Source organism: Megascapheus bottae, chromosome 16 (assembly GCF_031878675.1).
Source record: "Megascapheus bottae isolate mThoBot1 chromosome 16, mThoBot2.hap1, whole genome shotgun sequence".
NCBI lineage: Eukaryota > Metazoa > Chordata > Mammalia > Rodentia > Geomyidae > Megascapheus > Megascapheus bottae.
Genome location: NC_143524.1, coordinates 44,793,415 through 44,815,725, shown reverse-complemented (window position 1 = coordinate 44,815,725; position 22,311 = coordinate 44,793,415). Strand labels below are relative to the sequence as shown.

Here is a 22,311-nt window from a genome sequence, read left to right as displayed (position 1 = left end):
AATTAATAAGTAGGCTAAAGACTTAAAGAGAGACTTCTCAGAAGAAGTAAGAATGGCCAATAGACACATGAAGATATGCTCATATCTGTGGCTATAAAAGAAATGCAAATCAAAACAACAATGAGATTCTATCTCACCGCAGTTAAGAATGGCCATTACCAAGTGAAGTAAGCCAGACTCAAAGAAACATAGGTTGCATGGTTTCCCTCATTTGTGGTTAATTAGAATATGCCTATAAGTAAATCCAATGGATGGTAAAAGACAATAAACCACACTTGAACATGATAAATTATATAGGACTCTAAACCTTCACACAATGAGACCAACAGAGGATATTCTCAGGAGGGGATGACAAAGGCTCACTAGCTATGTGAATATGATCTCAGACACGTTGACTGAAATGAACGCCAAAAAATAAAAACAAGAGGTTTTTTGTTATTTTTCTTCTTCATCTTTCTCTTCTCTGTCAATGTTGATTCCTGTACCTTTTTGTCTTGTATGCAAGTTTATCTGTTTTGGGGAGGATAAAGAGGAACACAGAAATGTTGGGACAAAGGGCAAACTTAATTCAGCAGTGATACTCTCTAGACACTGTGTTGGAAATGAGCTATACAGCTTGGGGAGTGGAGGATGAGGAGGAAAAACATTGGGAGAAAGGTTAAATACATTTCCAAAGGTAGCACAGATAGGAACAATGCTGAGAGTTTTACTTTCTATTCATTCTATCCATTCTTTCAGTAAGGCTGTATCAGCTGCTGTGGCTTAGCTGCTTACCTACTTTCCTTAATTCCAAAATCTTTGCCTTTATCCCTATTTCCCCACTTAGGATTTCTATAGACATCTCAAATTCAACAAGTCCATAATCTAATCTATAGTTTTCTAAGCTTCCCTAAATCCTCTTACTTACAGATTCCCTTTCTTGATGTTCAGCTACCCAAACCACAGGAGGTTATCTTAATGAGCACATATCCAGTTCCCAACCACTAGCTCACAAGGCCTTTTTAATGGTTAGGACTCTTCAGCTTTTGCACCTCTACCCAATACCACTCACTACGGCACTGCAGACAACTGTCAGCTCCTCCCTGGAGCCTGGTAATGTTTCTCTTATGGCCTTGCTTCCCTTTTGCTGTACTTTTAATACTGCAGCCAGAGTCATCTTTCTAAAGTGTGTTTCTTATCATTTCATCCCATCTGCTTAAAAATTTTCAGTGGCTCCTAACTGCTCTCAAGATAATCCCCACTTTTACTACTAAAAGAGTAGTAAAAGCATCACCCGACTCCAATCTCCTAAGTGTTTCTTACCTCTCACTCAGTCCCAGCTATAAGTACTTCCATCACTTCGCTCCTCCTCTCCCACTGTTTTGTCTGGCTATTTCTGTTGGACCTTCACGCCTCAGTTTAGCTGTCCTAACCTTTAGGAAATCTGTCTTGCTGCTTCAAGTGTGGTAAAAGCTGGGCAGGGTGGCTCACACCTGTAATCTTCGCTACTAGGCTGAGATCTGAAGATCGCAGTTCAAAGTCAGCCCCAGCATTGAAGTCCATGGGACTCTCATGTCCAATTAACCACCAGAAAACCCGAAGTGGCACTGTGGCTCCAGAGGTAGGGCCACAGTCTTGAGCTCAAGAGCTCAGAGACAATGCTCAGGCCTAGAGTTCAAGTCCCACAAACAAAAAAAGAAGTAGGGTAAGTGCCTGCCAGCCAATATCCTTCCATGCTGTTCCTCCAATGAGAACACTGCCACCCAGACTATCAGTGCTCAGAATCAGGGAGCAAGAACTAGGCCATATTCTCTACAGTGAAATGCATAACTATTTATAAGATATTTGCTGCATAAATTCAAATTACCACCTTTAGCATGTGTTTTAGTAGGTACTCATATGTTTAAAGGACTGAACCGAACCTTTAACACAATCCCACAAAACAGACTCTATTACATCTAATTTGAAAATAAAGACCCAAAGCTCAGAGTTTCAGGAACAGTTTTTTGAAGGACAACATTTGAACTTGCTCCTGGAGGATGCGTAGAATTTACACAAGCAGAGACTGGGGAAGGGAGGAGTGAGGGCACAACAAACATTTTGGTGGTGGTGACAGGATAAATATATGAGAAATAGATTTATGGGGAGTCTACTGGGGTTTTCAATATGGGTTGTGACTGCTATTTTTTACCTTATGATGTGCTAATAAAACTAGGCATGTGTCTTACTGCAAGATAAATGGGGTTTTACTAGACTTGGCATTCACTCTGAAGAGGCAGCCATTGTGTAAACATCTTACAAAATCAATTTGTAAAGAAGCCCACAAGGAACACTAAGGAGCTTACTTGCTGCAGTTCTGCAAGTTGCTTTTAAGGATGTCATAGTCGGTATTGAACAGAGGCCCACTGTCCTTTAGCATAGCTTTCTGGATGCTGTACACATGGATGCTGGCAGTCACAGCTAGCTTGGACTTCACTGCTACAAGTCAACAGGAAAAATAGTCTGTTAATACACAAACTTCATAGCATGTGAGACTTTAACAAGAAACCCTTCACCATGAAAACCATTTGCAATCTGCAGTGGTCCAAAAACCTCTAAAAGGCCAAATAGTCACATATACTCTTCTGTATGTAATGGGGACATGATGTTGAGGTAGGTGGTGATGAGTCATTCCTAAGCACAGCACTTGTGAGAGTATCTCTCCTCCAATGGACACTCAGCAAATATTGATGATGACTATGATGCTCTTTTTCTTTCTTAGCTAGAGAAAAACCTCTAGTTGAAGAGAACTAAGTAATCTTTCCTGCGAGGACTTATTTATGTATTCTGACTTTATTTTACAGAGGTCGACATCATAGATTATCACTGCACTAGCACTGTGGGAATTCATCCCGGGATGAGATGGGCATACGAGGTTTTGTCTTGAGACATTGGACAAGAGCATAAACCCTGACTCTTCTGAAATGTTTCTGAATTAGATTTTAGTGCATTTGTGTGCATGTGCCAATCCTAGATACTGTCTCTGAGCTTTTTCATAAAAGGTTAGCATTCTTCTACTTGAACCACAGCCCCACTTCCAGCTTTTTGGTAGTTAACTAGAAATAAAAGAGTCTTACAGACTTTCCTGCCTGAGCTGGCTTCTGAGATCCTCAAATCTCAGCTCCCTGAGTAGCCAAGATTACAGGTATGGTCCACTGGCATCCGACATGAATTGGATGGGGTTTTTTATGTTGTTGGTTTTTTTTTTTAGTCAGTCATGGGGCTTGAACTCTGGGCCTGGGTATTGTCCCTGAACTCTTGGGCTCAAGGGTCAACTGGAGATAAGAGTCTCACAGACTTTGGTGCCCCAGCCGGCTTTGAACTGCAATCCTCAGATCTCAGCCTCCTGAGTAGCTAGGAATACAGGCGTGAGCCATCGCGCCCAACTTGAATTGGATTTTTAAACAATAGAGCAGCAGCACCAATAGTCTTAAGTCAGCAGGACTTATTTAATTTAGAACGTTAACTTTCAAGAAAATATTCTTTTTGAACAACCTGTTATGGAATACAAGACACTGCTGCCCGTTGATGAAATGTCTTTTGTGGTACGATAGTTTCTGCATGTTTGTCATGAGTTTTGTAATCCTGTGATACAAGTACTTTATAAATGTCAGCAGTTTTTAGCCCTAAAATGGGAAGTTAAGCAGATGTCGTATCATATTTTACTTAACATGTTTAAGAAACTAGTAATAAAATAAAATAGGGCTCCTCAGTTAAATAGCTTAGTATGTTAGGGATGCTATTGTTCCCAGATCAATGCCATAAGAGGAAAGAGGAAAGACTTGCTACACTGCTGAAAATACTTACCTTCCAATTTATCTTCTCTCACTACTGCAACCTTGTGGCACTACAAGGAAATAACACTTCGTTAAATGTTTAAAGTAATAAACTTGACAATTCAGAAATTTCCCTGCCCCATAATCCAACTGTGATTAGATGTAAAATTATGTAAACACTGAGTACCCTTAAAATGTTAGTTCAATCAGGTGTTGATGTTTCACACATAATTCTACAGAAGGCTGAGACCTGAAGATTGGGATTTAAAGCTAGGTTGGGCAAGAAAGTCCACAACACTCCTATCTCCAATTAACTAGGAAAAAGCCAGAATTGATACCATGGCTTAAATGGTAGAGTGACAGCCTTGAATGGAAAAGCCAACCAAGAACATGAGGCCTTGAATTCAAATCCCATTACTAGCACACGCACACACACACACACACACACACACACACACACACACACACACACACACAGTTACAGATTAATAAAGCCAGACACCATTTATAACCTCTGCAAAATTAAAAGAGTACAGAAGTCAATACCATAATAAAATACTGTATGTCAATACGGTAATAAAATACAGTATCTCATATCAGTACATGATGTAGTGAGAATGACTCTGTAATTCTATGGAACTAGATAAAGATAGGATCTGTCTCTCACCCCTTATATCAGCATAAATCCTGAATGGATCAGAATTTAATTTCAAATCAAAGTCAAAAGATAATATACCCAGTAGAAGAAAACAGATGTCTTCCATGACAGGAGATAATCCAAGAGTAAGGAAACAATTCCTACATATAATTCAAAATCTAGAAATAACTGAAATAATCTATAACAACAACATTGGGATGAAAACAAAAACTAAACAAAGTATAAAGCTAAATGATTAGGTAAGAAAAACATTTCCAACTTCTATCACAAAGGTTCTAAAAATAAACATAGATTAAAGATAAACTTTTTTAAATGGGTAGGAACAAACTATTCCTAGCAAAGGAAAGCAAATAGCCCCAAAATATGTCCACATGTGCTGGATGAAAAACATTGGTGAGAATAATAAAAAAGTATTTGGCAATACCCAATGAAAGTACATATAAATTTATCAGCCATCCTACTTCTAGAAATATAATCCCATTAAAAACACCCAAAACCCATACTCATTGAGCTATTTTTATTGCATTATTGCTAATAGCCAAAGATGCAAATTAACTCAAAAAGGGACTACTAAATCAAATAGGTTAAATCTATCATTATAGCCTTATGAGGTTGCAATAAAAAAGATTTCTAATTTGAAATAGGATAGGGAAGGGGGGAAAACAAGATGAAGGAAGGGGATGGGGAGGGAAATGGGAACAAAAACATGAGAAAGGGTAGCAATGCTTGTGAAGTAATGTGCCTTCTATCTGGCGAATATAATGTAACCCTTCTATTAATTACAATAAAATATATTAAAAATATTTCTATAGTTTTTCAAATAATAAGACAGGTTGCATAATAAGTGAATGTTTATCTAGGAAAGAGGGTAATGAATATATAATGTCAATAATATACACAATAACAAAATAAGATAGCAGGCAGCCAGTGGCTCAGGCCTACAATCCTACTCAAGAGGCTAAGATCTGAGAATTATGGTTCTAAGCTAGCCTGAGCAGAAGTCTATGAGACTCCTCTCTAATTAGCTACCAGAAAAAGAAAAAAAAGAGCCAGAAATGAAGATGTGACTCAAGTGGTAGAGCACTAGCACTAGTCTTGAACACAACAGCTCAGGGACAGTGCAAGCTTGAACACCAGACCAAAATCAATGCCCCTCCACCCCCCCAAAAAAACAAAAATACTAGGGATAAAAGTAAGGAGCCTACAAATTGAAGGCAAAATGGAAAAAGCTTCATTTAATATTTACAGATAATATATTAGTAGATTGACTACAATTAGTGTTTTAATAAAACCTAGCTATAGACAAGCAACTCTGAATATATGCATATACTTTTTTTATTTGCTTTGACTGGGTTTTGCTATACAGAGTCCAGACAGATCCTCAACTCAATTCTACTATCTCAGTCTACTGAGTGCAGGGATTATAGGTGTACACTCACATGCCTGGCTATAAAAAACATTATAAAATTATTTTTTGCCAGTTCTAGGGCTTGAACTCAGGGCCTGAGCACTGTCCTTGGGCTTTCCTCAAGGCTAGCACTCTAACACTTGAGCCACAGCACCACTTCTGGCTTTTTTTTAAATGTATGTGGTACCAAGGAATTGAACCTGGGTCTTCATTCATGCAAAGTAAGCACTCCAACACTAGGCCAAACTCCTGGCCCACCTCAGCTTTTTCTCTGTATGTGGTACCAAGGAATCGGTCTTCGTGCATGCTAGGCAAGCACTCTACCATTAGGCCAAACTCTTAGCCTCATAGGATTGATTTTAATAACTGTATTATCAGGAAAACTATTGGTTTTTCCTGACACCAGTATCTCACACCTATAATCCTAACTACTCAGGAAGCTTAGATCAGAGAACAGTGATACAAAGAAAGCTTGGGCAGAAAAAAAATCCATGAGATTCTAATCTGACAGCAGAGTGTCAGATTAGAGACATAGCTCAAATAGTATAGTACTAGCCACGAGAAAGAAAGTTCAAGGCCCTGAGCTCAAGTAATAGTACAGGCACAAATATATATGCTGATTTTGATTTTCGTACCCATGTATTTAGTTAAAGCAAATATATATATATATATGCTTATGTTAAGAGTCTCCAATATTTCTAACATAAAAGAGCAAGTCAGGTTGAAAACTTCAACCAAATCACAAAAAGAGGCTTAAAGCAATATTATCTTGAGGGAGACTTTTGCTTTCTGCATATTGTTAAAATATTTTTCACAATAATAATGACTATCAGAAAAATCATGGGCTGGACCAGGTGTCTGGCCTAGTGGTAGAGTGCTTGCCTAGCATGCCCAAAGACCGGGGTTCAATTCCTGGGTACCACATATATAGAAAAAAGCTGGAAGTGGTGCTGAGGCTCAAGTGGTAGAGCTCTAGCCTTGAGAAAGTCCAAGGACAGTGCTCAGGCCCTGAGCTCAAGCCCAGGACTGGCCAAAAAAAAAAGAATAAGCATGGGCTAGCATCCACACTGGTCAATAATTCTAGCACTTCCTGGTGAGGCTGTAAGGTGTACAAGTCCATGGCTCCAACCAAAGCAATCTCACTCTTTACTTTTTTTTTTTTTTTTTTTTTTTAAGTCACAGGGCTTGAACTCAGGGACTGGGAGCAATCCTTGAGTCTTTTTGCTCAAGGCTAGTGCTCCAACTCATTTCGGGTTTTCAGGTGGTTAATTGGAGGTAAGAGCCTCAAGGACTTTCCTGCCCAGGCTGGCTTCAAACTGTGATCCTAAGATCTCACCTTCCTGAGCAGCTAGGATTATAGGCATGAACCACTAGTACCTGGTTAAAGGAATTTTATATGAAGATTCCAATAAAAAAGATTGCATTTGAAAAAGCACTTTGAGAAGAATTTAAATGGCCTCTTAAATTTAAAAATAGAAGGTGCTTACTTTATAAGCAAGCAACAGCTTTCTTTTTAACTTTTGCTATATTTGGGTCTTTAGTGGGCCTCAAATGCCCATGTGTCAAGGCTTAGACCCTGGCTTGGCATTTTAGAAAATGCAAGACATAGGGAAGTCTTAGGTCATTGAGAACATGTCCTTCAAGGGGACTGGAGAGCACTAGACTCTTCCTCTTTTGCTTCTAGCCATGAGATAAAGGCTTCCTCTTCTGTCATGTCTCCTACCACAATACTTCAATACAGACATAGAAGCAGTGGGCCAATGAGCCGTGGACTAAAGCTCTAAAATTCTGGGCCAAATAAACCTTTCTTTTTATTCTTCTCTCTTTTTTTTTTTTTTTTTTTTTTTTGTCCATTGTAGGGCTTGAATTCAGGGGCTGAGTACCATCTCTAAGCTTTTTTTCCGCTCAAGGCTAGCACTTCACCACTCTGAACCATTGCACCACTTCCAGTTTTCTAGTGGTTAACTGGAGATAAGAGTCGCACAGACTTTCCTGCCTAGGCTAACCTTGATCCTCAGATCTCAGCCTTCAGAGTAGCTAGGCATGATCTACCAGAGCCTATCCCTTTAAGTTGATTATCTCAATTATTATAGAAACAAAAAGCCAATAAAATGTCTATTTTTTAAAAAACATTACAAGTTGCACAGAAAAATGTACTGAGGAATGTATGTACTTTCAGGGACTCACACAAAAATCCCAAGTCTCAAAAATCAACCACTAAAGATCATCTAACAACACCAAATTAAGAATACCACCCGTCAACTCAGAGTAAAATCTATGTTATCCTCAAACACAAATTATTAATTGTAGATTCTAGTCTGAATTCCTAAGATTTTTAAAATTTTAACATGCATTTTTCTTTCAAATTCTCAAACAGAATGGTGATTCCCCACTAAAAAAAAAAAAAAAAAAAAAAAAAAGAAAAGAAAAGAAAATCATAGCAGGTTGAGTATATTACTCCAAGAATCCAAATCCAAAATTCTTCAAACTCTGAAATCTTCTGAGCACTGATATGATTCCCAAAGTGGAAAAATTTTTTTTTGTTATTTTTGCTTTTGTTTTGCAATCCATGCCCTAAGCACTGTCCTTGGACATTCTCAAAGGTAAAGCACTACCACTTGAGCCACAGCATCACCTCCAGCTTTTTTTTTTCTATGTATGTGGTACCAAGGAATCAAATCCGGGTCTTTGTGCATGCTAGGCAAGCACTCCTACCACTAGGCAAAACTCCCAGGCCCCAAAGTGGAAAATTCTACACCATAAAACTTTGTTTCATGAATGAAATTATTAACAGTACTGCATAAGACTAACTTCTATGTATATCACACATATGTATGTGTAGCGTGTGTTTGTGTGAAGCTTAAGTAAATTTTATAATTAGATTTGAGTTCCATCCCCAAAGTATCTCATTATGTATATGCAAAGACTCCCAAATCTAAAACAAATCCAAAATCTAAAATCCTTCTTGTCTGGAACATTTCATGTATGAGACAGCCAAGCTGTTCCTTAAAGGAACACAATGGTTCCCAAGTAAAACTACACTTGTTTGAAGATTCTAACACAATTAGAGAGAGAAAAAAGAGTTCCTTAAACTCAAGAACAGAAAAAATGCCATGCAGTTGCCAACTGACAGCATCTACTTCAGAATGATACAGGAAGAGATCTCTGGTGGTGGGGGGGAGTAGGGGGCTCACTTGGTGTGTGACAGAACACAGCTTCTATAGGAAATGATCTCTGTGCTCCTGAAAGATGAAGTCAGCAGACCAAGAAAGCTTTGTTGAGATGATAAAAATGTATCAGGAGCTTGTGTTGACAGATTAAGAGATACCAAATAGGAAAATAATTTAAAAAGAAGATGCAAGAGAATAAAGATGTTCCTAATCCATGTCACTGTACTACATTAATTAAGTGCTGGTGCTAAAATTCGCATTCTGTCTGCCACTTAAGCTACAAAGCTACCAAAGTAAGTGTTCAAAATTACAGGCCAGGCCAAGTGAATCACATCTATTATCCCTGCTATTCAGAAGGCAGGGACTGGGAGGGTTATGGTTCAAAGTCAACCTGGGCAAAAACTGACATGATGCCATTTCAGCAGAACCAAGTTTGGTGCTGCATGCTTATAATCCTGGTTACATGTGAGGCATAGGTAAAAGGATGGTGATCCAATTATAAACACGAATGAAAAATACTTAAAACACAATAAAAATAGGGCTGGAGGTAGAGCACCTTCCTAGAGCACAAGCTCCTGAGTTCATATCCCAGTACAAAGTCCTTAATACTGAATCTTGTGTTTTCTCTCCACTGGGTGTTAGGTTATAGCAGTTTTTAGTTCACTACAAAATTCTGAGAACTTACAGAATGTCCATTCTGAATAAGACTTCCAGACACCAAGTACGTGACATGTAGCTGGGCTCCTGAATTTTCCTTCCGTTTCCTTTCAACATAATCATATAGCATCCTGTTCCAAAGAAGGGAGAATTCATTAGTAAGAATCTCATCAACTTTTATTTGTAACTTAAAAGTGAGATATAGCAAATCTGGTTAAATTTTCTAAATAGCAGAACTTTTGTTCTTAACACAGATACAACACATATATACATATGCATATATATGCATATATATTTTTTTTTAAACAAAGGATAGACTGTAGGTGAGACATTGAGGCTGAGTTCACAGTGACATAGTAAGCAGTAAAATAAACCAATGACAGGCCAAGAGGTCCAGAGCCTGCATAAGAACAGAGGCAATGACATATAATGGACATGATACCAGATTCACAGTAAGTCAGTTAGCTAGCTATATAATCTAGTAAAGAATAATTTTTCTCAATTTTTGTATCTTGAGGTTAAACAGGAAAGCTAGACTAGACTCTCAATTCTCCTAACCTGGGATTCCTATTACCCTCCCTCTATCTTCAAAGTATTTAGCAAATAGACATGGGGCTTATTTTGTGTTTTGTTTTGTTTTTTTCTGGTCCAGCAGCTTCAATTAAGGGCCTAAGCTTCTTTTGCTCCAGGATAGCACTCTACCACTGGAGTCATAGCTCCACTTCTAGCTTTTTGGTAATTTATTGAAAATAAGAGTCTCATGGATTTTATTTTGCCCAGAATGGCTTTGAACTGGGCTCCTCAGATCTCAGCTTCTGAGAATCTAGGATTAGAGGTGTAAACCACCTGCACCTGGCAACATGAACTTTCTTCATTGATTCAGAGTTTTCCACAGATTCTAAGACTTTGGTCCTCCAAAACATTAGGGATATGGTTGGAAGCCAGCCCATGTGAGACTCTATCTCTAAAATAACTAGAGTAATGACTCAATGGTAGTATCAGCTGGGCAACCAAGCCAAGCAGATGTGGGCCCTGAGTTCAAACCCCAGTATTGAAAAAAAAATTTTTTTAAGAAAGCAATGAGCAAAAGAAAAATAACCTACTATGTTTACAATCCCGTATGTCCACTCTGCAGTTCTAATTTCATAATTACTCTGGCAGGGAGTTTGGCCTAGAAGTAGACTGCTTGGCTAGCATGCACAAAGACCCACGTACCACATACATAGCAAAAAGCTGGAAGTGGTATTGTGGCTCAAGTGGTAGAGCTCTAGCCTTGAGAAAAGTCCAAGGACAGTGCGCAGGCCCTGAGATCAAGTCCCACAACTGGCAAAAATAAATAAATAAACAATTACTCATTAATTGCTAATAACTGCGGAGTGTACTTTTACTACCCAGTATCCAGAATATTCATTAACTTTAGATAGCCAACATTAATGCAAAAATTTGCTTTTAGTAAAATCCTTTCACTCATTTTTATCGCTATCATTCAGCAAATATCAGAACTTCACTCTCTTCCATAACTTAAGAATTTAACAACAAAAAGAGGCTTATCATTTTTATTTTATTTCAAGAAATATTTAGAGTTCTACATACTTCTGCCAAGGACAGCCAAAACAAATTAACAATGTCAAGAGCTAAATAACCTACACTGCTAATCACTCTCTTCCTGAATTGCCTTTTAGCTCTCTGAAGCCACCCACTGAGTCCCCTGGTTTCCCTCAACTGCCTCTGCTCTACTTCTTTCAGATTTCTCTCTTCCCTTTGCTTAGCTACCATAGTGGCTTCAGCCATCTTTTTCCCTCTGTTATCTCCATAACCTCTGAATTCTCTGACAGGGCTATTCCAATTCCAAGTGTTAAGTCTCCTTCTAACCCTTTCTTTTTTTTTTTTTTTTTTTTTTTTTTTTGCCAGTCCTGGGCTTGAGCTGAGGGCCTGAGCCCTGTCCTTGGACTTTCTCAAGGCTAGAGCTCTACCACTTGAGCCTCAGTACCACTTCCAGCTTTTTTCTATGCATGTGGTACCAAGAAATCAAACCTGGGTCTTCGTGCGTGCTAGGCAATCACTCTACCACTAAGCCAAACTCCCGGCCCTCCTTCTACCCCTTTCTTATCCACTGTGGCCACAGTAATGTTTTTAAAAAAACTCAACTCAGGTCATCTAGCCAGTACCATTTCCACTGTGTCCTGTCCAAAATTCTAGACCCAAAGAATGTAAGAGTATAAAAAAAAAGAAAATGGCTGTTTTCATCCACTAAATTTTGAGGTGAGTTGTTAAACAGCAATAGCAATGTGAGCAGTATGACTCAGATGAACAAGTTTCTGCTTTCCAGGGACATATATATTTAGTAAAGGAAGACAAATACAATAAAAAGAAAAATGTCAGACAGTAATAAGAATTACCAAGTGCTGAGAAAATGGATACCTATATAGATACAGATCAGGTTGCACTCTTTCCTTACACCAAGCATGAAAAAGTAATTTCTTCCCAGAAGACATGAGGAAATACACATTCTATTCTTCATCTAAAAATTTCCCTGAACTACAGGAAAGCAGTGTGAAGGTTTCTTAAAGAACTTTGAAAACTGACCTTCCTTATGATCCCCACCATACCACTCCTGAGCATCTATCCTGAACATCATATCCCAAGATATGATAAGGACACCTGCTCAGCTATGTTCATCTCTGCACTATTCACAATAGCCAAGCAATGGAAACAATCCAGATGCCCTACTGCAGATGAATGGAAACAGAAAATGTGGTATATATACACAATGGAATTCTACATAGCCAACAGACAAGATAAAGTAATGGCATTTGCAGGGAAGAGGATGAATCTAGAGCAAATCATGTTGAGTAAGACAAGACCAAAGGAACAAAAGGCACATGGTATCCTTAATATGTGGCTATTAGATCCAAATAGTACAAGAGCGATGACTCAATATTTGCATATCCAATGCTATGGACATGGTATTGGAAATAAAAACACAGCTACATAGACATAAAAATCTATGACTATAGACATGTTTTATTACATAGATTAATATGTATCTATGACATACAAACTCTCAGCCTAATTTTAATTATGTTCTAAAATCCAAGTGGCAGTGATCATATAGATTCCCTCCTTGAATACTTGTTTGTTAAATATGTCATTTGAAATACGATGTAAAAATCAATATTAATAATTTTTTTAATTAAAAAATTGCCCTGAGCTAATAATCTGAAAGTTTTAGTGTATTCTTATTATGAATTTTTAGGCTAAAAGCATAGAATCTATATAAAACTTTTTTTTGCAGTAAACTGTTTAATTATTCTTAATATTTACATTGCAAAATCAGGTTTTATACTTCTTCTGGTAACACATGTTCTATGTAAGCAAATAATTAACTTCGTTATGAAGTGATTTCAGTAGATGAAAGTAAAAGGCTAAACAAAACCAAGTTAATAGACATTTAGATGATTATACCTCAGTGTAACAGTTTTCTTTGGGGACATCTAATATTTATGTGACATTAGTTGAATGAAAGTAGATATCTTGTTAAAATCCTAGCCATATGAGCTTGCTGTGCTTCTATTTAGGATAATGCTTTGTGGGGAAAATCCCAACGAATTGAAAATCTAAACTTCAGTCTATATTAACAGCTGGTACATTCACAAGGAATGATGTACAAAAGGGAAGAATATTTTACTAAAACTTGAATACAGTGACAATTAGCAATGATTTTTTAAAAAATTAGCAGGACATGATGGCTCATACCTATAATCATATCTACTCAGGAGGTAGATTGGGAAGACAGTGACGAGGTCAGCCCGGGGCGGGGGGGGGACTATCAGGACCCCCACCTTAACTGATAAGCCAGAAAGACTGGGCTATGAAGGGTGTGGTAGAGCACTTCCTAGCAACCACCAGAATAACACTAAAAATAATAATACGAAGAACTGGGCACTGGTGGCTCACGCCTGTAATCCTAGCTACTCAGGAGGCTGAGATCTGAGAAGGGCAGTTTAAAGACAAACCAGGCAGCGAAGTGCTTGAGACTCTCACTTTCACCAAAAAGTCAGAAGTAGAGCTGTGGCTCAAGTGGTAGAGCACTAGCTTCGAGCAAAAAGCCCAGGGACAGTACCCTGGCCTTGAGTTCAAGCCCAAGGATGGGCATTAAAAAAAAAGCAAGGCCAAGAGTACTTGCCTAGCACGCACAAAGCTCTTGGTTCGAATCCTTGATACCACATAAACAGAAAAAGCAGGAAGTGGTATTGTGGCTCAAGTGGTAGAACTCTAGCCTTGAGAAAAGTCCAAGGACAGTGCACAGGCCCTGAACAGAAAAAGCAGGAAGTGTTATTGTGGCTCAAGTGGTAGAACTGTAGCCTTGAGAAAAGTCCAAAGACAGTGCACAGGCCCTGAGTTCAAGCCCCAGGGCTGGAAAACAAAACAACAGGCCTATCACAATCCAGGCAGGTCAGCTGGGCAAGATGGCTCAAGCCTGTAATCTGAGCTGTTTAGGAGGAAAAGATTCTGTGTGTGTGTGTGTGTGTGGTGGTGGTGGTGGTGGTGATGGTGAGATTATGGTTCAGTACTGGCCTAGGTAAAAGGAAGTTCACCATCTCCATCTCCACCAATGGCTGAGTACATTGGTGTGCACCTATTCCTCAGTGAGACAAGAGGGATCAAAGCTCCAGCCAGCCCACGCATAATACAAGACTTTACCTCAAAAATAATGCATAAGGAGCTGGAAGTATGACTAAAATGGTAGAATGTCAGCCTAGTAAGTGTGGAGCTCTGAGTTCAATTTCTAGTATCAGAAACCAAAACAAATCAACAGTTTCAGGTCTTGAAAGTTTAAACATCACAGCCAAAAAATGAGTCTCCTGGATCTGTCTAACACTAACCCAAATAAAGGCAAATCAACCTGCTTTAGAGATCAAGGTCTTCCTAACACTCCTCTGAAGCATACTCCTATGACTTAGGCCATTCTTAGGAAGAAAGCAAACCAAAATAAGCATTTAACCCAATATATGTGTCCTCAGCTAGTTCCCCATTCTCCTTAGGCCATAAAAAAGAATCTGCATCTTTAAGTCAAAATAATTTAAAGTTATTTCAAAAGCTTGGCTTTGCTCTTTGGCCTCAGATTTCAGCAAGGAAGAATAATATATCAAAATTCAACATCCTTTGCCATCCTAAACACTTTAGGATTTTGACACTTTTTAGTTTCACTTAGTCTTCCTGCCTTTTACAGTACTACAGCTTGTGCCAAACAAGCTGCTGCCCTTGTAGAAACATATGAGTAACACCCAAGGATGGGCCTAAGAAGCACCCAAGAAAATCTAGTGAAGACATAAGACAACAGACATAAATCTGAGTTATAAACAGGACTGACTACTCCACTTAATAAATTTGAAATAACAAAGTGATGTTAACCAGAGGCAAGGCTACAAATAAATCCAGTGAATTTAACACCACATATTGTATAAAAGTCCACCCATCTCCTAAAAGAGGCAAAAATAATAAAAAGCAATAAAAAACAGTGTTCTTTCCCAATTACCCAAGGGAACAGAAAAACCAGTTCTCACCTAAGAAGTTATGTGTACAGTTAAAAAACACAATAAAACCAAAAACTCCACAGTGTCATTAAAATTGGTAGGAAACTGGACTTACTGTTTTGCCTGATTAACATGAACCCCTAGGGTGTAGCTCAGCCATTTGTATGTCACCTGCAAGAATAAGCAATTCCTTAAGTTTTATTAAATGACTCCTGAGGGTAAATCAGTCCCAAGCCCCCACTCCCGAAGAATCTTTATTTTTAGACGATTATGTCCTATAAACTGTAATTAACATCACTGTAGTTTAGAAGAACCGTGTGAGTAAGTAGGACAAAGTGTTTCCTAATCAGTTTGATTAACAGACTAAGTAATGCAAAAAGAATCTAGAAAGGCAGGCAGGCTGGATGTGCATACGCAGTATGCCCCTTCTCTCAAAGACTTCCAGCCAGGCACTGGTAGCTTACCCTTGTAATTCTACCTACTGAGCATCCAGTTCAGCCTGGAGAAGACCTATCTCCATATTAATGCCAGACTGGAGCCCTAGTGAGCAACGGTAGAGCATCAGCCATTTAAGTCTTCGGACAGGTACGTGTACACACACATACACGCACACACTTGTAATTCTAAACACTGTGCTTCCAACACACAGAAGGCTGGGTAAAGGTGTAACATTTGGCATTAGCAGGAAAGACAAACTTAAGGTTCCGAAAGTCCGTGTCCCTCACTAAGGGCACATCAACATGCGCTTAAGTCCCCTCCTTGGTAAGGACTACCCCGCCCTGGTGCCTGGTGCGCAGCAGCCCCCCACCCCCACCCCGCGTCACCCCAGTTTCCCTTGCCAAGGGCGCGCACAGCCAGCAGCCCTCACTGGATTAGTCCAGCTCGGGGGCGTCGGCCAAGCCTCTATCAATATTTAAATTTCCAGGAAGAGGAACCGGTCGTGACGTCGAACAACTAGTTTCGCAACTCGGAAAAGACTGAGTTCCTTTAACTGTAAACTTGGGACTTGGGATGCCCCAGTGCCGGGACGTCTAGGAAATACCAGCAACGCCCCTCCCTCGGGCCTGCCCGGAAAGGCGGGAGCCGGGTGCCCAGCGCCAGGCACGCCCACCCCAGGCACGAGGCCCTCCGCCAGGGTCCTCGCTCGCCCCGAGGCCCACGCCCCGAGGGTGGCCGGCCTCCCCCCGCAGCCCGCTCCCAACGAGGCCCGCCAACACCGGGGGCCGAGGCCCGGCGCCCCAGCGCATGCCCGCCTTCTCCACTCCTGGCTCCTTACGATCTTATTCTGGTCTGTGACGAACTCGTCTATGTTTTCCAGATAAAGCTGGTCTGCCATGGTGCTGCAGCGTTGAGCACCGCCGACCCTAAGCGTCTGACGGCTGCAAGCGCGACTCCCGCCGGCGGGAAACGACTTGGCTTCTTACCGAGTCCCGGGTCGTTTCCCACGGTAACGGGGGCGACGCGCTACGGCGGCCGAGTAAGGGCCAAACTTGTGCTGAAAGCGGAGCGCATAGGCTGAAGTAGGCGGAGCTACGGAGTGGCAAACGACTGCAGCAAGCGGGCGTGGCTATGTTCCGGGTGGAGTCTAGTGCCCCGAAGGTTCAGGGACGCAGCTGGCGCTTTAAGAGTGAATTCTGGACCAAATACCTCACTTCTAGGAGACACAGACCTTCCACTAGTAAATTGGACATCTTGCCGGCTCAGGGTTTATGTTCAGTGCTGGCTCGACTGCACGATTCCCTGGGTTTGGGTCTCATGCAACGCCATTTGGTCCCTCCATGCTATTCGCTGTCTATTCAACACAAAATAGGTTTAGTACCTGTTCTATCTCAGTCCCTTCTAAGCACCGAACAATTAAAGACATGCATTTTTAGAAGAGTGGTGCGGGCTGGAATAAAACACTCATTCAGGAATGAGGTATCACCAGGGAAGGTTTTGGAGGAGGGAATGAGAGGGGGAGAGGCTGGAGCATTTACTGGGAAGGAAAAATTCATCAGCAGAATAGAAGCCCATAAAGAGAGCTGAGAATTGGGACAAGCATCGAGGCTGTGAGAAGACACAGTGAACGTAGTTCAGGAAAACTTGAAAGGTTGTCAGATTGGGGAATTTCAATTTAAATACCTCTTAGTAGAGACATAAGAGGTGGGAGAGCAGGAGAGAAAGACAGGGGAAAGAAGGAAGAAAAGGGGAAAGGAAGGAAGGAAATAAAGGCCTTCAGCAAAAGCCAGTGTCATAGGCTGGGAGTCTGGCCTAGTGGCTGAGTGTTTGCCTAGCATGCACGAAGAGACCCGGATTTGATTCCTTGGTACCACATACTAGAAAAAAAGCCAGAAGTGGTGCTGTGTGGCTCAAGTAATAGAGCCCTAGCCTTGAGAAAACCCAAGGACAGTGCCCAGGCCCTGAGTTCAAGCCCAAAAAAAGCCAGTGTTGTCCCACACTGTAGCATAGTGGATAATCAAGCAGGCTCTGGGTTCACTGCCTGAAGTTGAATCCTGGTTTTGCTACTCCTTGTGAGGTTAGGTAAATTATTTAACTACCAGGATTATATTTCCTCATCTAGAGCATGGAAACAATAATAGTGCCCACTTTAAAGAATTGTTGCAGTATGCATTCAAGACAGCAAAAACCTGCAAAGAGTCAGGTACAATCTGGGTGAAATGCTGAGAATGCAGCTGCAATCAGTAACTCTTATATAGCTTACATGTCCATGGAGATTTTTTTTTGTCAGTCATGGTGCTTGAACTCTGGGCCTGGGTGCTATCCCTGAGCTCTTCAGCTGAAGGCTAGTGCTCTACCACGCTGAGCCACCCAGCTGGCCTTGAATCTCGATTCTCAGATCTCAGCCTCCTGAGTAGAGAGTATTACAGGCATAAGCCACCAGTGCCCTGCTTCCATGGAGATTCTTAAGTGAAAGATATTTGTGGCTTAAAATAGGGTAGTTGAAGTAGGAATTTAGAGAACTAAGTGATTTGAACTTTCTTTTATGGCTAATAGAGTAGAGAAGTAGATTTGGGAAAAAACAGGAAGCAAATAAAATGCCTAAATAAAACTACATTTTACCTAGCTTTTAAATGCTACTTCGTGTGTGTGTGTGGGGGGGTGTGTGTTCAACTCAAGGCTATTGCTCTACCCCTTGAACTACAACACCACTCCCAGTTTTCTGGTGGTTAATTGGGGATAAGAGTCTCATGGACTTTCATGCCAGGAATATTTCTTATTCTTTAAGGATGAGGTTTGACTGGGGTGCCTCATGTTGACAACACAGCTGTTTTCTAGAAATGAGAACCAGTAATTGGCCTATCTGGTAGCCAAAGGAATCCATAGAACACTGTTAGGGATGTGGGTGTCAAGTGGTACCAGCAGTGGGAGTCACTGAATAAAGATTCACCCTCCACATCTCAGAGAAAGCTGACCTTGCTCTTTCTTCCTCGTCATCTCTGCATCACTCTCCAAAATGATTGGCAGCAGTCTAATGATTGGAATTCAGGTAGGGGTCGGTGTTGGGGCAGGATGGGAAACAGAGTACCTACTTTCAGGCAGAATCTCCAAACCCAGAGTAGGGAAGGAGGGAGTCCTGGAGGAGTAACTTAAAGATACCCACCATCTTGCTGGACTTCAAAGATACCACATATGTCCCAGGGATAGGATTCCAGGTAAGCTAACAGAGCAGAACCAAAAAGCTGGCACTAGTGGCTTAGGCCTGTAATCCTAGCTGAGATCTGAGAATCAAAGTTCAAAGCCAGCTTAGGCAGGAAACTCAAACTCTTATCACCAAAAAGCCAGAGGTAGAAGTGGTAGAGCATCAGCTTTGAGCAAAAAAGCTAAGGAATAGCACCCAGGCCGTGAGTACAAGCCCTAGTATTGGTGCACACATACTTTAAAAAAAATGTTCTAGAGACCTGATCTGAACAGAAATATTTAGGTGTGGTAGTCCATGCCTGGAATCCCAGCTATGACAAGTAGGAGACTCATGGTCCAAGCCAGTTTGATTAAAAAGCAAGATTATCTCCAAAATAACTATCTCCAAAGCAAAAGGGCTGGAGGCATGGTTCAGTAGAAGAATACCTGCCTAGCCAGCATGAGGTCCTGAGTTCAACCCCTAGTACTAAAAAAAAAAAGGAAGGAAAGAAAGAAAGAATAAGTAAGTTCTGGTGATTGAGTTGAAGAATAAAAGAGTTGGGTATGGGTGTGTTCAGAGACAGGATGAGTGGTATAAATGTGAAACAGAACCAACACCCAAAGCTCGTCTTGGCTTACTTTAGTTTTGGTGACTGATGGATTTCTCACCCATTCTTGCAGAACTCATAGGGTGATTTAGAACAAGCACCTGTGGGCTTCTCATAGACCCTGGGGCTTCTGTCAGGTTGGCCACAAATTTGTGATTCTCCCACCTCCTCCTTTAGAACAGCTACGGCAGCATATACACCATCTTCTCCCTCTCCCCCCAGCCTGTAACTTAAATTTAGAAACAGCTATAGGTGTGCTTGCCATAGCTCACCTCTATCACTATCTCTAGATTTTGTCCCATTATTAACTGCATATTTAGGGATATGGCTCCATGACAGGGCTCTGGCCTACCAAGCACAAGGTCTTGGGTTTGATCCCTAACACTTCAAAACAGAAAAACAGCGAAACAAAACAATAAAACAAAAACAACCCTCCACAGATTTTGTTTTCCATAGCAATTCTGTTTTGTAATTACTAAATGGCTGAACTTTTGCTCAATTTATCGCTTTGCTGTTGTTGCTATTGTCCTAGATTGGGATTCCAACTCAGTATCTGAGTCTTGCTTTTGCTCATTGACTAGTGCTTGCTCTCTCTCTCTCTCTCTAGCTAGCTAGATAGACAGACAGGCAGACAGACAGACAGACAGACAGACAGACAGATTCCAGTAGGAGATTCTTTTAGCCCTGATTGGAGGCAGATAAGTAGTGATGGTTTAAAAACCACATTATAGGAGAGGAAATCAACAGAAGGCACCACATCCAGTAAGCCATGTGCCCTGTGGGACATGTTTGTGCTTAGTTACTAGCTTAGACTGGGGGAAATTTACAGTTTAGATTGTAACGGGCTATCATTCACCCAGAGACAGAGCTGAAGACAGATTCCTCAGGAACTAGCAGTTCAAGGGCACAAAAAGGAGGAAATACCCAGAGAACTGAAAAGGAAAAGGAATCCTAAGAAGCTCTTTTTGTTTTCACCATGGAAATGAAAGTGAGCTTTTCTGAAGGAATCACTAGCTGTGCCATCTGCCATCTTCCTAGTAGAATTGGGTAGAGATAGAAAGGAGTGCCTTGGATTTTGCCATTAGGAGGTCTCTGGTGATGTTGGCCAGAGAAATGAGAGGCACAGTAGCCAGAGCCCGGGGAGTCAAGAAGTGAGGAACAGCCAGTCACCCGGGCTGAGATCTGAGCAATGAAGTTCAAAGCCAGTCCAGGGAGATAGTCTGTGAGATTCTTCTCTCTAGTCAACTACTAAAAAGACCAGAAGGGGAACTACTGCTCAAAGTGGTAGAGTGCTACCCTTGAGCAATAGATGCTCAGGGTCAGCACCCCTGAGTTCAAAACCCAGGACCAGCATCAAAAAGGAGTGAGGACAAACAAGAACTGAAGACAGAGCCAACACAACTCTGACCACTTACGCCTGTGGAAATGAGGACACAGTGGAGTTGAGGAAGATCTTGAGGTTCTTGATATCTGTGTAAGCAACAGAAAGAGGAAACACTGCCACAGGCGTTTGTTTCAGAAACAGGCAAGGCAAACATTCTCCATTTAGTCTTCAGCAAGGGGCTCTGACTTTAGAAACAAAGGCCATGTGAGGACAACACATAGATCCTTGGTTCCCATGGCCTGAGACTTCTTCAAAGACCTTTTCATCCCTGGATTCCCAGCCTCCTCCTTGGCCAAAGCTACCATGGGATTGGCTCTTGGCAAATATTTGTTGACTGATAACTGAATGGATGAAATTGAATTAAACATCATTTTGCTATATGATCCCTTTTGAAGAACTAGAGTGCTATTTGTAGAAGGTGTTGTCTACTTTTCCTTCTACCACTGAAACTGTTGTATAGTCTTATCAAGGCAAGCATTACTGATACCCTGAGTAAAGCTATCTTCAAAGGCCCACTGACCAGAAATGGTGGAGGGAGGCAGAGGAAGAAAATGAGTGGCCTTTCAGGGATAGCATCTGGAACCAATCCCAGGTTCCAATCCAGGTGAGACCTGCAAGGCACATTGTTTTGGGAGACCTTAAAGGGAGGCTTCAAATGCTACTGCACACACAATCCTGGCACACTGAACTTTAATAAGTACACTGTTTTCCCTTTCTATATTTTCTTCTAAGACTATGGAGTCAAAAGTCAGATAGTAGACTTTCCCAAACTGACTCTCTTTTCTCTTTATTCTCCCCTCCCAAGGAGATTTCTCCATCACATCTCTAACCTTCTTATATCTGCCCTGTTTCAGACCTATCTTAGCATCAGTGTTGTTTCTTTTGTCTTTCTACTTAAAAAAGCAAATTCATAACCAGTGTAGCAGCTCACAGAGCAACTTTGAAAGTGGAGATTGAAAAGATCTTGGGTCAAAGCCAGTCTAGGCTAAAAGTCCATGAGACAACCCACCCCCTATCTCAATCAGAAAAAGTTGAGTGTGTTGCTACATGCCTATCATCCCAGCTCCAGGAAGCATGAATAGGAGGATTGCAGTCAGGAAAGTCAAAGCATATATGAAAAACCTACTAGAAAAATAGCTGAAGCAAAAAGGGTTAGAGGGCGGGGAGCATACCCTAGTGGTAGAGTGCTTGCCTAGCATACATGAAGCCCTGGGCTCGATTCCTTGGTACTACATACTCAGACAAAGCCTTAAGTGGTGCTGTGGCTCAAGTGGCAGAGTGATAAGCCTTGAGCAAAAAAGTGTTCAAGGACAGTTCTCAGACCCTGAGTTCAAGCCCCAGGATTGGCAAATAAAAGGAGGTGGGGGGCCGGGAGTTTGGCCTAGTGGTTAAGGTGCTTGCCTAGCATGCATGAAGACCCGGGTTCGATTCCTTGGTACCACATACATAGAAAAAAGCCGGAAGTGGTGCTGAGACT

At 41.0% G+C, this 22,311-nt stretch overlaps 1 protein-coding gene across 1 annotated transcript in view; it reads right to left on the bottom strand.

Moving 5' to 3' along the window:
• Window positions 1-16,656, bottom strand: part of Pold3 (DNA polymerase delta 3, accessory subunit) — a 42,577-nt gene extending 25,921 nt beyond the window's left edge. The window contains exons 1-5 of the mRNA XM_090348418.1: window positions 16,501-16,656; window positions 15,340-15,395; window positions 9,716-9,818; window positions 3,826-3,865; window positions 2,325-2,457 (exon numbers count right to left, since the gene is read on the bottom strand). Of these exons, the coding sequence (XP_090204544.1) occupies window positions 2,325-2,457; window positions 3,826-3,865; window positions 9,716-9,818; window positions 15,340-15,395; window positions 16,501-16,560 (392 nt within the window). The 5' untranslated portion in view covers window positions 16,561-16,656. The remainder of the gene's footprint in view (window positions 1-2,324; window positions 2,458-3,825; window positions 3,866-9,715; window positions 9,819-15,339; window positions 15,396-16,500) is intronic.
• Window positions 16,657-22,311: the final 5,655 nt, after the last annotated feature.